A 17,301-nucleotide genomic window follows, 5' to 3' on the forward strand; every position below is an offset into this window, starting at 1 on the left:
AAATGCTAAAAATACGCATGACTAAAACCAAGCGTCAAGCGCAAGTGACAAGCGCCAAGCGCAAGTGACAAGCGCCAAGCGCCAAGCGCCAAGCGCCAAGCGCCAAGCGCCAAGCGCCAAGCGCCAAGCACCAAGAGCAAGCGCCAAGCGCCAAGAGCAAGCGCCAAGTGCCAAGCGACAAGCACCAAGCGCAAGCGACAAGCACCAAGAGCAAGCGCCAAGCGCCAAGCGCAAGCGCCAAGCGACAAGCGCCAAGCACCGATTTTTTTCCTATAAATAGTTCATTCATTCTCAACTCAAAACTCAATTCACTCTCAAGTCATTCTCTCGACTCAAAATCCTCTCTCGACTCAAAATCTTCTCTCAACCCCAGAATTCTCTAAGCCAAATACTCTCCCAACTTCAAAATTATCCCGGATCACAAACAAAGACCGAGAGCCACCTCTCGACGGGAGAAAGAAAAACAAAAATCCAAGAATCCACTCACATAGCAAACACACTCGCCCTGAACTACGTCATGACCTGATCCCGCAAAGCGGGTACGTAGGCAGCTCACGAAGAGCACGGTCACACCCCCCATTCACCCTACTCGCTCCTAAAAAAACACAAATCCTCTTGAGAGCCGAGGAAACGTGACCCTGACAACAAAAGATCGAGACACGTCGCAAGCTCGCACCCCGACACGTGTCCCGTAAATGTTATCCGAGAAATCGCATTAACAATATGAAAGAATTCAAGTACATCAAAAAATTCAAAGAGAGCAAGAATAACTTGAACAATTGATCCAATACCCGAGTTCGGGACTTCCGCGTTGTTGAGAGCATTAAGGATGCCAAGACAATGATGTTTAAGGTTTAATATCGTATAAATGTATATTTCATAAATAAATAAATTTATTTGTTATTTAGATCAAAGATTAAGAGTCAAAGCAGACGAATTTTATCCTAATGAATGATATACATCATAACATGCCTTGTAAATTCCATAAAAGTATGAAGCATATCTATATCTCCAATGCAAACACTATTTTAGTGTTATTTTTACACCATATATAGTACAATTTTTATACCAAATTTTATTTTACTCCAACGAAACTACGTTATAATTTAGACTAAAGATAATATTCTAGATATATATATTTTTTTAGTTTAATTAATTCAATTTAGCTGTCTACTAATTATCGGTCTAATCTAAAATATTTACACTTTAATTATCTAATATAAATTGATTAGATTATAGTAATATTTAAACATTTGGAGTAATTTTTACATCAAATTTAATGTCACACTATTTACGTAATGTAAAAATTACACTATATATAGAGTATTTATACCAAATATAGAGTTTTTATGCAAATATCGAACCACATTTACTCCAAATATGGAAATTTAGAGTTTTCATTGGAGAAGGTCATTAGGCTTTTATTTCTAAATTACTTTTTCTTTTTATTGAAATAAATGACGTTTTACAGCAACCACCGTAATTTGCTTTTGTAAAAGCAGGTCAGTCCAATTGCAATATGTTCACTATTATTGCTATCTTACTGTCTATTTTCACAGGATAATTTATTTATGTGTTATAAATTATAATTACCCCACAACAAGGATTGACGTCGAAGTTGATGCTGACTTATTTCAATCCTGCTTTTAAATTTGACTCGAGAATTTATTTTTCTTCTCTTTTTTGCTTCGTTAAAATAATGTCGAGTATTGCAATAAAGTGAAACAATGTCAAAATTGTGACCCTCGCACCCCAAGGATATCAGAAGCAATATGAATAACAAAAAGAGCCAAGTGAATACATATAATGTTACAGCAGAAACTGAGTGACTACAAAAATGAAACACAAGTTTTTGAAAGATGTGCTTTTTTACCTTAACTGTAACCGAATCTCGGATTTCACCGTCTTCTTTTCCTGCCTTTTCCGAGCTGCCCGGAATTGAAAGCGTGTTGTTGCTGTTCGAGGAAGGCTTTGACCTTGTTCGATTTTTCGGTTCTTTCCTCATCTATCGCGGCCTTTTCCTTGGCTTTCACTTCCTGCAAGAAATAATTGTCTTTGCGAAGCTCACGAACCGCTCCTTTAGATTCCTGCTTCAGGAGCTTCTTCAGCTTCTTCATCTCGGCCCTCTCGCGATCCGGGTCATAATCTCGCCCCTTCACGTAGCTGATAATCAACCACAACAGAGCAAATTAGTCACAAATTATTAAAAAAAAAAAAAAAATGGTTGATGAAACATACTCTTCCTCGAATCTGGGATTTTGCATTCTGATCGGAACTGGCTTATGTTTCCGCATTTGAAGAGGTCGGCGTGACATGTGGCATTCGGTAATTTTATTGTCGATGAGTTGAGCGACGTCTTTGAGTTTATCTTGTAGTGGACCTTTCATGTTTTCTCGATGTGCCACTTCTGATAACAACGCTGAAATCGGCGAGAATATTTCGGGGAAAGAACTAAAGCCTTCGTACGCGTTGACAAATCCTTGCAGCGTTTCAATCACTGTGAAAAGTACGCTGGCCCTGCGAATTAGAGAATTAAAACTCGATCAAGAATCAAAGAAAAAAAAATTGAAAATTAATAACATTAGCCCGGTAATATCGGGTTAAGAATATCTTGACAACCACACATCGAGAAAAGTAGGCCTGAGCCTATCGATCAGATAAATATTTATTTTATTTGATAACATAAAATTAAAAACAAAAAAACTTGGTGTTATAATAACTCGACTAAGTACAAACCTAAAATTGTCGGAATCGAAAAACGGAGCGTCTCCGGGCATGTCCATGATAGTGAAGAGATTCAGAGGATCAATCTTCTTCACTTGTCCGCGTAATGTAAGCAAGGGATTCAGAGCCTTCAATTCCATAAGAAAATAATACTGCAACAACACACAGATATTGATTACGTTTTCAAAAGACTCATCATTATAAATATTTTTGGGCTCGGATATTATCTTTTAATAGTTGCTCAGGACACAGAACACATTTCAACACTATTGAATGTTCTTGAGGCTGAGTCCTCTCTTTGAATGAAATTTTCTTGTTAAAAAGAAATCTATCACATTCTTCAGAAAAAACAAAAAAACATACTTGTGTATCTTGATTTGGTCTGGGTTCTGTATCTTTAGCAGCCATCAACAACATCCTCAAAAACGTAATTGCTTCGGGACAGAACTTCTTAGATTGCTTAGCAACCTGCACCCAAAAAATAATAATAATAATAAATAAATAAATAAGTAAATAAAAAATTCCACAAAATTGCATTAACCATGAGAAACACATACAGAGAGAAGCATGGAACACATGAAAGAACCGACAGCGATATCACGACCGGACACAATTGGGCACCGCATAAGATATTCGCACATCAGCAATATTGCTGGGGTCATGACCGCGTGTCGGAAATCCGAACACGGGAAAATTAGGGACCAGAGCCTCAAGAGAAACAGCGTCTTTGAAGAAGGCCAACAACTATTATCTGCAAAAGAGACATGTGGATGAGACACAAAGGGAAACAGAATGTAATTATTTGACTTAATTACTTACCTGGGTTCTTGATGAGCTCGCAAAACTGTGTCCGGGTCCGTGAAATTCTTTGACGAGCACAGATCGCAGCAAAGTACGGAGTCTCCGCACTCATTTCCATCAGTGGCTTTACCAGTGAATCCAATAACTCAATATTCAAAGGTTTTTTACTTGCCAAGACAGCAATATACTGCAGAAGCAACCCATAGAACACCTGAAAGGAGAAAAGCTTTGAATATAACTCGGGCTGTAATCGCTTTAACTAATACGATCAAACTAAATCTATTTGATCGCCACATACTTGCATTTTCTTCCGGTTTTCAGCTGCAAGCTTGATAGCATTGCTAACCCGGATACGATTGATTATCAAGATAACATCGCTATTAGATCGGCCATCCAGTAATGCGGATAATTCTTCGAAGTTTGTTGGAGCTTCGATTAGATAAGGAATATCAGATTGAGCATCTTGTCGCTTATGATCTGCATTCTTCTTCTTGGCATCCGAGGAATCTTTACGTCTCTCGACTGCTCGAATCTGGCTAACTTTTGGCATATCGGCTTCGTGTTCATCGTCATCTTCTTCGTTGTCACTCTGCTCCCAATCTTTGATTGCTAAACCCTTCTCACGTGCCTGATCATCATCATCATCATCGGACTCTTCTTCACTTGTGTCATCTTCGTCGCCCTCTGAAGAAACACCTTCACTCTCACTCTGTTCATCGCCGTCTCCGCTTTCAAGAACCTTGTCGACCCAACCTCTCTTCGCCTTGGGCTCTTCATCGAGCACGAAGGAATCACCAAGATCATCACCTGAAATCGGCCTTGGCTTTTGGGACGATGGGTTCTCATCATTCTCTTTCTCTTCATCGCTAAAATTCTCAGGCGCTACCATCCTCTTCTGTCTTTCTTCCTGAAATGAAAAAAGAAATATACATGTTACAGAGATTTTTCAAAGGCTCGTTGTATTCTTTGTTATTATTTAAAGTACAAATTTTAAGATGATAACACACATTACTTTTCGAAAAGAAAATTAAACTACACGCATCAAACATGAAGATTCGGCTGGCATACACTAATTGATATTATGTACTGAAATTAAATGAAGAAAATACCTCTAGCGCTTCTAATCTCTCTCTTTCCTCCTGAGCGATTTCCTCGGGTGTTCTTGTTCTATCAGAAGGTCGGGCACGTATTTCCAGTGCCATTTCTGTAACCATTTTGTCGTATAGGTCGGCCTTTTCCTGAGAAACAAAGAAAATTTGACTAACTCTTTAAGTATCACAGCACTGAAAGCAACTACGAAGCAGTTAGATCAATGTGAATCACTTCATTTCTAAACATCTGATGCTGGAATTGTAAAACAGAAAACTTGACATCAAGAGAAACTCTCAAACATCAACAACCAAAATAGCAATCATTAAAAATCAAGACTTGAGAGGAAAAGTCTAACTGATCAAAAGCTGACAGGACAGGATCAGATAAAATTATTACCCGATTGGCAATCCCTGTATTTGTAGAAGCAGAAAAGTCTTCTTTGTTCAGTTGAATACTTTTGCTCACAAGAGATTTCAGTGCATTCATCTTCCCAGGTTCGGTTACAGTTAGAAGCGCTTTAGATTCCACTAAGGACGTGAAGTTTTTGTCCAATTCTTCCATCAGCTCTTCATTCGCTTCCTTGTCTTTCGCCTTTTGGGCCTGGAAACCGTAACAGCAAAATAAAAAGGAAAAAGGGTCTACAAGATCAGGAACGGAGATAATCAACATTGATTAAATTAATATATATATATATATATATATATATATATATATATATACATATATATATCAAATGCAGCACAATATTAACCTTGAAATATTTGCTTTTTAATATAATCTCCTCCATCACTTCCTTCTTGGTCTTGTGCTTCTGCAAACAACATCAAATCATGAGATTAAGCCCCATGAGTATTATAACAAGCTTCTCGAACTCAACAATGAACATCAATATGATAGTACAAAGGACTTGTAATAGGCATGTAACTACGAAACCTAAACGATTGACAAGTGCAATGCTATTTTCACTTCAAACAATATAATACAATATATACTTCCTATCACGTCAGAAGAACGAAGATAAGAGAAAAAGACTCTTGTCAAAAATTAGGCAAACAATGGTAATAAATAAGAAAACTAAAAACACAACACACTCAGTTAAATATACCAGGCAAGGATGTAACAAAGAATCCTTACATTTTCCTCTCCTTCGGGTCGACCTCTTTCATTTGAATTCCGTTTCGCAAACGATTCTTCTGCATAGAAGGTACGACAAAAGTACAACCATCATAATCAACATCACTGAACCAAAGGAATAAACAAAATACCAGGATTATCAAGTTAATCAGTGCATACTCTCGCTGCCATTAGCTTCGTCGTAATCACCATCATCATCGGGCAACATTTCCCCTTCAAAATCGTCTCTTTCGGGGAATCCACCGAGGCCATCGAAATCATCATCTTCTTCACCATCGTCCGGTAAGTTAAACATGCTCTTCTTCCCAACTTTCAACTATTAAACCAATAAAGAAATTAGATGCAATAAACCAACACACAATCCGAATCTCAAAAAAAAAAAAAAAAAAAAAAAAAAAAAATTATCACCTGTCGTTCGCGCTGGGAACGAAGAATGGCCTTGTCGAACTCTCCCAAGCCATCGTCTTGTTCGCCGATACGCTTATCCACAAACTTCGAGGCCTTACCGCTCTGCTCGTACTCCTTCAAAAGCGTCTTCTTCCTCTGAACCACCAATATTCCCAGTCAGAACTCAACGAAAGCAGGGAAAATTTTCAAGACAAGCATATGAATGGAAAATAACCTTGTCGATGGCGCGAGAGCGAGCTTGTCCGACTCGGACCTCTTCGCCTTTTCGCTTCTTTCCGAGGACGTCAAATTTCCTCCGAGACCATATGGTCTCGAAAGGATTATCGCGCTTCGGAGCTTGAACTTTCATGGCGACCGAGTCCGGGCCTGTCTTCTTTTTCTTCTTCCCGCCGCCATTGGATTTCGAAGTCTTGGCCATTGGTTCTCTGGTCTAGAGAGACAGAGAATCGAAGTTCTTGTTGCTGCTATGGTCGTCGCAGTTATGGTTTCTGCTCTTCAAAGTTCAATCAGTCGGAGAAGATGAAGAAGAACAAATTATAATTAGGGTTTTACGAGGATTTTAGCATCCATGACGGAATCAAAACACATTTTCTTTTCCAATTAATTTTATTCAATTTCTGTTTTATAAAAAAAAAAAAAAAAAAAAGAGCAAAAAAGACATGATATAGTGAGGATTGTCGTTTTTTTTTTTTTTAAAAAGTGAGGATTGTCGTTTCAATTTTTAAATGACAGAAAATGTTTGGTCATTCGATCTGTGATGTACGTTAAATGTCATCATTTGTTTACACTAATGTCAACAATAACAATACATATCAATGATTTTGACGATATGTTTACATGTCTGATTCCATAATTTTGCCAATGATTTTTTTGTAGAGAAATTGCCCCGTTTGCCACTAATTTTATAATTTTTTCCCACTTTCCACCAAAACACTAATTTTTCCCAAAATACCACCATCTATGTCAACAATGTTGACATCTATTTTTGCACTTCACTATGAGATGTCAACATTGTTGACATAGATGTCAACAATGTTGACATCTCAGGTGGCATTTTGGGAAAAATTAGTCTTTTGGTGAAAAGTGGGAAAAAATTATAAAATTGGTGGCAAATGGGGCAATTTCTCTTTTTTGTATGCAGTGATGTCGGAGATCTACTTTATTATTCAAGCACATTAGTACTTGACTTTAAATTGGTATGTACGCTGAGAGAGGATCTTTCGGAATTATGGTGCTGTTTGCAGTTAACTTCCCTAATTTGATGCAAAATCATTTTCGTGAATTTATGCATTCCACCATCTACAGATATCGTTGGGTTTCATATGTTATGGCTAGTGCAATGAAATCTGTTGATATTATCAATGATGATACGATGAAAGCTTATTTATATTTGAGGATGAGGAAGAAAGATGACTCATAGAAATTTCAACTAATATTGGAAATAATTGAAAAACCATGTCAACACCTAAATCTATCGGCACTTAGTTCTCCACTGGTTGGATCCACTCGTAACAGCCGTAAAAGTGGTTGTGTTGGAAATTCGCCTAAAAGAGATCCGACATGCCATCTGTATCCGAGGAGAACTTAGATTGTTATTCATTGAAGAAGTTAAATAAGCAATGTGTTCGAGAGAGAGTATGCAAACTTAAGTCATGTACCTTTGCTTATTGAGATAGTAGATCGTTTTTCCCCACCATACGTAGCAGTCTCTCTGAGTAGGTGATTTATCACTAAACATAATTACCAAATCTTTGTATCTTTTATTTCTTTATGATTGTTTGTTTGTTTGATTGTTGATTTATTTAATCGTGCTAAAAACAATCAGTAGTTCAACAAGTAGTTCTATCAACTAAGTTGAACAACAATCCGTCGAGTAATTTCGTTTTGCTCAAAATCTAATTCATGATTCAAATCTTTGTATATTTTCTACATATGATTGCCATTTATATTTCATGTTCATTTTTAGTAGAGATTCAATAGCGCATAGTTGTTTCTGATTAAAAAATCAAACATATGTAATTAATTTATCTTTTTACACGAGGAAAAATGTTCTAAACTAAACCAAATCATCAAGATCTCGAATAAAGGATATTTGATAAGATAAACTTTATGACAAATGAAAAATAACGTTGTATGACTTGTATCTATGTTTGATTTATTTAAATATAATTAATTATATTTTTCAATATTCTTAAATTGTACATAATTTATTAAATAATAATGTAAAGGGAATAATAAATAAACTATAAAATATTAGACTATTAATCTCTATACATGAACCTGTTGTGCTCTATGCTACCGAAATATCTACTATCCCCCATTCACTGAACATTGTAACATAAAGTTTTTAGGATTAATACTAACCAAACTCACCGCAAGATTTGTATGTACGTACGTGAAGGACTTGCACACGAAACTACACCAATTATTGTCGTTTATTTGTACTCTTTTGCCAAAAAGATTTAGATCATTGCTCATTATTCATTTACGGAACAGAGTTTGGCCTAATTCTAATTATATGAATGAAGTGGAAACAAATCATTAAACTGTCGCTTTCATTGGCACCGTGGTCACATGCTTATTTTGAATAAAAACTAAGGAATGGGCAAAAGACTAAGATCTTTTCTTATAATATAATACGAAAAAGAGAGAGTGTTTTGGCTCTACGGGAAAATTATAAAAAAGCGAGAAAGAAATTAAAGATGAGCAATCACTAATTTGAGGACCCCTCCTCAAAAACTGAAAAGGGAAAAGAAAAAGAAAATAAAAAAGAGAGACTCTGTCTTTTTCTATTATGCACCATAATATTCTCTTAAGATGGAGACATATATGTAGAACAAGCCACACCTTAGTTCATTTTTATCCTCAAAATACTTTCTTAATTTCTTGGTATACAAATTCAAGGGCTGAGATTCGAGGCTTAATGTGACTTCGAAATTTGAACCGTTGATGCCATTTTCTTAACCTTTAAGGTAATGGCTACATAAGACATTTCAATGATATTTTCCGGGTGGTTCGTTGTAAAGTGAGTTTATTATTATTATCTTTTTTTCTTCATCTGCAACGGATTCTCATCTCTCGCCTGTGTTTCCTTTTGGAGTCTTTCTTTTGTTTCGCAGCTCACTAAGCTCCAACAAGTACACATTTCTATAACATTCATATTTACGTTTTTCTATTTTTTTTTTAATACAAGCAAGCACTTGTCACATCACTCGAACAGTCATTGCTATACTAACTAAGTATGAAACAATCACACATTCACATCTTAATATATGAGTTACGGTGTACTAAATGCTGATTAATGGCCAACTGAAAAATTAGATAGTCTTATTCTTTGTTGATTGTCAGGTTGAGTGTGTTTTTTTGGTTTATTAGGAGACGAGTCTAGTAATTTAGGATTAAATCTACTGTTCTAAAATATACTATATATATATATATATTTTTTAAATTGTATTAGTGATTTAATCTTACTCCAATAGATCTAGGAAAAAAAAAAAGATTTTCCCGAAATATTGAAGGCACAACCTCACTAAATTATTATTTTTTAAAGACTACCAGTCACCACTAATAGTACTAGACCTAGGACAAATCACACGCCAATATTGGGTGGCTATACTTTCATTCCATACAAAAGTGTTGTCATTATCTCTGACTCAGGCTAAGATATACAAGAAATATATATATCTTCTATGATACAAAAGCATGCATGTTGTTTAAATATTAATAAATAAATAAACCAAATAGCGAAAAAAATGAATCTTTATAGAGCCTTTTTGTGTTGGCCATCACAAAAAAAAAAATCAGCAAAAGTCAGTCTCCAATGCATATTCATAATATGTTTATAGGGAAAGACATTTTGGTCCCACCGTATTATGGGCGGTCCCACGTGTTTCGCCACGTGTACACTTTTTTGGCTCACAAACTTCATTTCAAGAGCGTGTGTTGAATTGAACATCATGGTTCATATTTTGGCCACACTTCCACTAGAGCACTAATTGCATGCGTGGAGTGCAAAACGGAACTACGTTGAAAGTGAGAGATCTCAATCCATATATATACTCAACAAATATTCATATTGATTTATGTATGATCACTACTCTTGGATTGGGTTTTTTTTTTCTGTGCAAATATATTTTCTAGAGGGGTTTATAAAGAGTTGGTATTTCTCCGAAATTCCTCTAAAAGATGATAACTATAAGCACTAAGGCATTGAAAAATTGTCTTAACTTCAATCATTAGATCAAAGATAGGCTTTGTTAATTAATCAATTAACCTAGAAGGGGTTAACGCACTTTAATCCCACTAATTCTACACCACTATCTTTTTCTTCGCAATTGCGAGTCATTTCAAATGACATGAACTCAAACGTGTATCAACCTTATTATTTGCTTTTTAGAAAAAAAAGGCTAATATCGTCCCACCTCGCAATTGCCCTCTCTCTTTTTGCAAGTCACAACAACCCCCTTTGAGACAAAGATTGTATTATTGCATTTTAAAAGACATGATTTGAAGCAATGTCTCATAATCACATATCATGCAAGCTAACTAATCAACATACATATGCATGTATCTATATAACTAAATTATTAATTTAACCACGCATTTATCTTTAATTACTAATTAAACCACTTTCCAAAAGTTTCATATCTTCAAGCAATCGTATATTATAACAGCTTTGCGACCGTAATAGTAATAATAAGGGTACTTATATCAATAGAAAATTGGAATAATAATTTTGTAAAATAGTTAAGATCTGGCTAAAAATAATAAAATGGCTAAAATCAATTTTTTAAAAAATGGCAAGTGCTAGGTGTAACTAAAATGGATATATAAGTTTCTATAAAAATGTAACTATCTATTTTATCTACAACATCAATATTTATTTTATATAAATAGTGTCAAATTTTAATATTTTCCCCTAATTTTCTTAAAGAAATTAAGATACTTGCTATTTTTCATAATCAACTAATTTAGAAGAGTTATTTTGTCTAATATTTTTTTTTATAAGAAATGTAATGCTTTATTTTTGTCATCATGTTATTATTTCCTTGCAATTATTGCATGGCATAGCCTTTATAAATAGCCAACATGGACACCCATAAACCTCATTTCCTGAACCTCTCGTAAACTTTCCTTTATTCATTCTTCTTCTTCTTCTTCCATATATTATAATAAAAAAATAATTGATTGGCTTGAACATATACATACAAAACAATATGTCTGTGCTAACAGAAAAATCTCCGAAACACTGCGGTAACAAGCAGAGAGTGGAAGTAGGGAAGACATATAAGAGGCTGGTCTTCGCGGGGTCAACGCTGTTGACCATAATCCTATGCTTAATACTCCTTGTGTGGGTGATCCTCCATCCGACGAAACCCGAGTTCTCGCTGAGACAAGCCGACATATTCCAACTCAACTACCAATCGGAGGCCAATCTCATAAACTCTTCGGTGCAACTGACCTTATCCTCCAAAAACCCCAACCAGAGGGTGGGGATCTACTACGACCAGCTTCAAGTTTACGCCTCCTACAAGGCCCAGCCCATCACGCTCTACTCTTCCGTGCCTCCATTCTACCAGGGACACGTGGAGACCAATCTGCTGTCGGTCAGCCTCGCGGGGACGGGATTGCCTGTGGCGCCGTCGTTTGGGTACGAGGTGGGGCGAGATCAGACGGTCGGGAGGCTGACTCTGGGGGTGAGGGTGAATGGACGGATCAGATGGAGAGTTGGGAGTTGGGTCTCTGGACGGTTCAGATTGACCGTGAATTGTGTTGGTGTGATGGCTTTTGGGCCCAATCTGCCCAGTGGGCCGGTTTCTACCGCCGAAGCCACTCACTGCTCTACCTCTGTTTAAACTTTAAACACCTATGGGTATTATTTTTTTTTTTGTAATTAATAATAATAATAATTAGTTTGTTCGGTTTATTAGGAGATATATGTAGCAATCAAAGGTTAACAATTACATATGTATTTTTGAATATATTAAAATCAAAATGAGTGAATAAATGAAGTGCTTTTCTTGTTGTGAATCTTTAAGAGTTCTTTTTTTTTTTTTTTTTTTTTTTTTTTTTTTTTTTTTTTTTTTTTTTTTTTTGCTGCGTTGCATGTGAATGTGATGAGTAGGAGGATAAGGGTTGTTTCACTTTCAATTTTTATTGGCTATATATATATATATATATATATATATATATATACTAGTCGAAGCAACGCGCTTCGCACGAGTAATTTATAGTATTTATAATATTTTAAGTAAGTAAGTTAATAAAAGTAAATGTACCTACTACATATATAGTTTTTCGGTGCGGATGACTTTTGGGTGCGACTTTTCGCTTTCAGGTGCGAAAAAAGTCGCACCCAATGCTGTTTTTTGTACTAGTGTGTATTGTTATTATTGTTGAAGTATAAAATGAACTAATGAACGAAATATAAATTTGTCAATCCTCTTGCTCCGCTATATTTTGTATATGAATCCCATAAATTTCATAGTTTGTTGTACAAAATCATAACAAAAAGGTGTTTCATTTTGTTCATTTAGCCAAGTTCTAAAAAGCTACAAGTCAATACTTGCCTTTGGAGTTAACAAAGTTCATTGGATTTCACCAACGAGATGGTTGAAGGTCATAAACAAAATAATTACCACAATATTTGATAGAAAATTTACAACCAAGACACAAAAGCTAAAGGAAAATTTCTTCACTTTGTTAGTGAAGTGGAGACAAAATGTACAGCCCTTACAACCTTTTTCCTGATTTCTTATAATTACAAGATTCAAAATAGCTAGACACCAAGGATCCAAAATCAAAAGGGTGCATTCTAAAAGCTCGTTATCATAGAAAATGTGAGTCTTTTTGAACAAAAAGGAGTAGGCTAACATCCACACCGGTTAGGATTTTTACGAAATTGGCTTCTTCTTTAGTCTGGTGTTTTCATCTACTTCGGAAGCCTGATGGTGGAATATGTACTTTATCTTTGTTGGTGGCAGCTTGAATGGTTTCATCTTTTTTACCCGTCAAGGCGCTTGAAAAGACACTATAGCGTTGTTAGTGTCTGAAAGGGAAGGAACTATACCTCGTGTTTCCTTTGGTTCAGCTGCAGCAATGGCAGAATAAAGTAAATAGACAATTAAAGTTAAAAAAAACGTGATTGCCATATGTTTAATAATACGTCGAATTCGGTTTTTATGTCCAGTTAAATAAATTCTAAAAGTATGCTCATTTTTACCAAATTACCCTTGAAATTGATGAAATATGCTGATAGTCACCAATTACTACACATACATATATGTATATGTATAACATGAAACTTCTCAAAACCAATTCATGAAATGATTTTGAGTAGTACCTTGGATGCGCCATCGGGCATGTCTTGGATGACACAACCCGAGGGAAGCCTCCTCGAAGAGTCGTGGCTCATCCCGACCGAGACGTCGACCACGGCCCACACGCCCTCCGCGTGTTGCTTCACAACCGTAGAAACTTCACCGCTCGAACTGGCACCAACGGCGACAGAACTTGAAGCTCCGCTTGCATCTTAAGTCCGCACAGCAATAATAATTATTAATATTAATATTCAAAACAATAATGATAGTAATAATTGTACACATACCACTTGGAGCGATCTGTTTTGGGTCCCGCCCATCCCGGTGGATATTATCTCGACCGTGGCGGCCCTAGCCATCAAGCACGGAAACATCTCCGTCCATCGATTTCTAATAATATACAAAGATCAATATCGTATCGGAAACGGAAAAAAATGTGAACGGGATTCGTGTATAGTTATTATGGCTATAGTACCGTGTCCATGAGCGTGTCGACGTGGGTCAAGTTGTTGATGGTCACAAGGGACGTGTCTCTGGTGGCCTCGGACACGTAGTTCCCGGGTTTGGGGCCGATGCAAGGAGGGAACGATCTGACGTACTCGTCGAAGTTAAGCGACTCTCTGTTGCCTTGGTCTAGAGCGGGGAATCAGCCTGAGCCATCTTCATGAACTCGTCCATGGCTGCCAGAGCGAGGTCGATGAGCCCGGACCGCTCGAACTGAATCTCGTTGTTCGAACCCATCCCGAGCATCGTCGGAGGATGAGAGGACTTGATCATGGAGGGCGGGCCGAAGGAGAGCCCATCGAGGCCCATATTGTCCATCGAGCAGAAGCCCGAGCCAAAGCCGTTGTTGGGGCTCGGGAGAGGGATCAGGGCAGCCATGGAAGAGAGAGAGGCGGGCCGAGGAACTTGGTGGCGAGAGCGCAGATCCGGTTGAGCACTTCTCTGAGCCGTGCATTGTTGATCCTTATCTCGTGCTCCTAGAACGATATCTGGTCCGGGATCGTGGGCCCGCCGCACTGGTTGCACATCGGGCTCGAGATCGCGTCTTTGATCATGTTGTTCTCAGCTCGGAGCTTGTCGTTCTCTTGCCTCAGGATTATGTTCTCATGCCTCTCCAATTGAGTCTAAAAAAAATGAATTATAATCACAAATATTCATCAATTGTTATAGACTAAATGGGTTTTTACCTTCATTTGAGTTCGTCTGTTTTGGAACCAGAACGTGACTTGCTTGTGAAACTGAAAATAGTGTTTGCAGTGCTGATAAAAAAGAAATAATAAATCAATAAATTAAAAGACGACGTTGTAAGCCAACAACAAACAAATACCTGTTTGAGGGATCCCTTGGAATGATTATATAAAAGCCCACAAAATCAGGTATGGTCGAACATAGAAGGAACATTAGACATTGGTTGAATTTCTTTTTCTTCTCAACTTCAGTTATTTCGTCCATGCAAGCAATACCGAGAACTGCACTGCTATAAAACTGTAACTTGCATCATCAGGGTCACACAAAAGTCTCATATATTAGGATAAGAGAAATCTATTGGAAGGCAAATAAAATTACCTCGTGACAACTAAAATCATGAGAAAGTATTTCAGTAGAAGAACATGTAGTCTTAACTATAGAGAATCAATGGATGCATTAACAATCGGAGCAGCACTTATTGAGGAGTTAAATGTTTTTTTTCTTCTCTCATTTAACAAGCATGTGCGTATTCTACGTGCATTGATCGTTTGGCTGTGTTTTTCTTGATCTAGTGGTGCTCAAAAGGACCGCAGATGTATAAAACGACATACATGGATATCCTGTGACGAGAGCACAGCCCAAGTCGAAGCCCACGATAAATTTTAATCCGGGGAAGAGCCGGGAATCAGATCTTTAGCTCCAATGGCATAACACTACTTTTGAGAAAAACAAGACTTAAGATTTACATCCTAAGTTTATGTACTATAAAAATATACTGCCGAACCACAAGGTCTATAGACTAAAAATAGACTGCTAAACCACAACTTCTTATTATATTACCAATTATGAGCACTTATTCTGTCTTGGATAATATATTATATATTTATGAAAAAACTCACCAAGACAGATAAATTGGAGATGGAGTCACCCAATCAAAATAGAGCAATCTGTCAAAGAATACAAATCCAATCCATCAACAACAAATGGGTAGCCAAATATGAATGTAAAAGAACAAAGAGAGGGAAAAGACCCATCAATTATTTTAACTTGAATGTTGAAATCTCTAGTAGAGATAGGTGTGCATTGGATTCTTCCCGGAAGGGCAACTAAACACTCCACTTTCTTCTTCACATAATCCAAACGACCACTCTCCATCTCCAATAACCTATCAGCAATTAAACAAGCCCATCAAATAAAAATCAATTACTGAAACCCATTTATGCTTTAATTCTTACTTCACCGTATTGTCAAAATTTTACGTAGAAATAAATAGCAAAAAAAAAAAAAACCAATATTCACCGTAGAATATCAAAACCCCAATACACACAAATAACATCGTCAAATAGAAGTTATAACCTTAGTCATTCAAATCTCAGCCCAAAAAATAATCTCAGGTCTTACACCCACAGCTAATCGATACTCAAATCATAATTTTGCATTTCCAATCACCAAAATGAAATCGAATCCCTAGATACATCCGTAAGATCATAACCCTCAATGAATACTTAAATTTATACGCATGCACAGAGAGTCACATTCTCATTTCTTTAATACGATTGATTCTGATATGAATATGAGAGAGATAGAGAGACAGAGCGAGAGAGAACCTGTGCAACACTGGGTGTGTGTGTTTTAGCAAGCCCCCGATATTTTTCTCTCTTTTTGTAAGGAAAATATGTTGGTCTCGTCATAGAAAGAAGAAGTCGGAAGGTCGGGAGAGAGAGGTAAGTCGGAAGGTCACGAGCAAGGGAAATAGGATATTTTATTTGAACACAGCCACGTGTCGTCCATACGAAGAGCCACTTGTCGGTCCATGGAGAAAAGTTGGAAGTAGCCTTGCTCTTTATTATCTATGTTATAGATTAGAAATAAATAGCAAAAAAAAAAAAACCAATATTCACCGTAGAATATCAAAACCCCAATACACACAAATAACATCGTCAAATAGAAGTTATAACCTTAGTCATTCAAATCTCAGCCCAGAAAATAATCTCAGGTCTTACACCCACAGCTAATCGATACTCAAATCATAATTTTGCATTTCCAATCACCAAAATGAAATCGAATCCCTAGATACATCCGTAAGATCATAACCCTCAATGAATACTTAAATTTATACGCATGCACAGAGAGTCACATTCTCATTTCTTTAATACGATTGATTCTGATATGAATATGAGAGAGATAGAGAGACGGAGCGAGAGAGAACCTGTGCAACACTGGGTGTGTGTGTTTTAGCAAGCCCCCGATATTTTTCTCTCTTTTTGTAAGGAAAATATGTTGGTCTCGTCATAGAAAGAAGAAGTCGGAAGGTCGGGAGAGAGAGGTAAGTCGGAAGGTCACGAGCAAGGGAAATAGGATATTTTATTTGAACACAGCCACGTGTCGTCCATACGAAGAGCCACTTGTCGGTCCATGGAGAAAAGTTGGAAGTAGCCTTGCTCTTTATTATCTATGTTATAGATATATATATATATATATATATATATATATATATAATTTGAAGAAGTGAGTAGACAAATTTGGTTGCTTTATGGCAAGGAATCTCTTAACATAGAATTCAATCCTTGACCCTTCGAAGTTGTTATGGAATTTCATTGCCAATATTTTATCATGCTAATTCACTGTTGGA

General features: G+C 36.7%; 3 protein-coding genes across 4 annotated transcripts; 1 reads left to right on the top strand and 2 right to left on the bottom strand.

The window, feature by feature from the left end:
- Nucleotides 1–1,709: 1,709 nt before the first annotated feature.
- Nucleotides 1,710–6,746, bottom strand: LOC149380478 (nucleolar-like protein). Of its 2 annotated transcripts, none has more exons than XM_089602970.1 (14): nucleotides 6,374–6,746; nucleotides 6,160–6,294; nucleotides 5,911–6,067; nucleotides 5,752–5,807; nucleotides 5,369–5,428; nucleotides 5,014–5,217; nucleotides 4,635–4,763; nucleotides 3,824–4,432; nucleotides 3,544–3,736; nucleotides 3,282–3,475; nucleotides 3,088–3,192; nucleotides 2,737–2,876; nucleotides 2,239–2,517; nucleotides 1,710–2,163 (listed from the first exon to the last, which is right to left on the bottom strand). In XM_089602970.1, exons 1-14 carry the CDS (start codon nucleotides 6,575–6,577, stop codon nucleotides 1,899–1,901), a joined length of 2,730 nt encoding a protein of 909 aa, XP_089459096.1. In that variant the 5' UTR covers nucleotides 6,578–6,746; the 3' UTR covers nucleotides 1,710–1,898. The 2 variants fall into 2 exon arrangements, with proteins under 2 accessions (XP_089459096.1, XP_089459095.1); XM_089602969.1 differs by having other exon boundaries at nucleotides 5,752–5,810.
- A 4,526-nt stretch (nucleotides 6,747–11,272) lies between these two features.
- Nucleotides 11,273–12,258, top strand: LOC149380479 (NDR1/HIN1-like protein 26). Its single transcript, XM_089603464.1, has one exon. It carries the CDS (start codon nucleotides 11,376–11,378, stop codon nucleotides 12,012–12,014), a length of 639 nt encoding a protein of 212 aa, XP_089459590.1. The 5' UTR covers nucleotides 11,273–11,375; the 3' UTR covers nucleotides 12,015–12,258.
- Nucleotides 12,259–12,906: 648 nt separating this feature from the next.
- LOC149380480 (uncharacterized) lies at nucleotides 12,907–16,394 on the bottom strand. Its single transcript, XM_089603690.1, has 8 exons — nucleotides 16,277–16,394; nucleotides 15,700–15,834; nucleotides 15,569–15,616; nucleotides 14,809–14,955; nucleotides 13,954–14,591; nucleotides 13,766–13,868; nucleotides 13,502–13,689; nucleotides 12,907–13,249 (listed from the first exon to the last, which is right to left on the bottom strand). Exons 2-5 carry the CDS (start codon nucleotides 15,822–15,824, stop codon nucleotides 14,459–14,461), a joined length of 453 nt encoding a protein of 150 aa, XP_089459816.1. The 5' UTR covers nucleotides 15,825–15,834; nucleotides 16,277–16,394; the 3' UTR covers nucleotides 12,907–13,249; nucleotides 13,502–13,689; nucleotides 13,766–13,868; nucleotides 13,954–14,458.
- Nucleotides 16,395–17,301: the final 907 nt, after the last annotated feature.

Source organism: Urtica dioica, chromosome 12 (genome assembly GCF_054948205.1).
Source record: "Urtica dioica subsp. dioica isolate 48M chromosome 12, U.dioica_male_clone48M_v1_H2, whole genome shotgun sequence".
Lineage (NCBI taxonomy): Eukaryota > Viridiplantae > Streptophyta > Magnoliopsida > Rosales > Urticaceae > Urtica > Urtica dioica.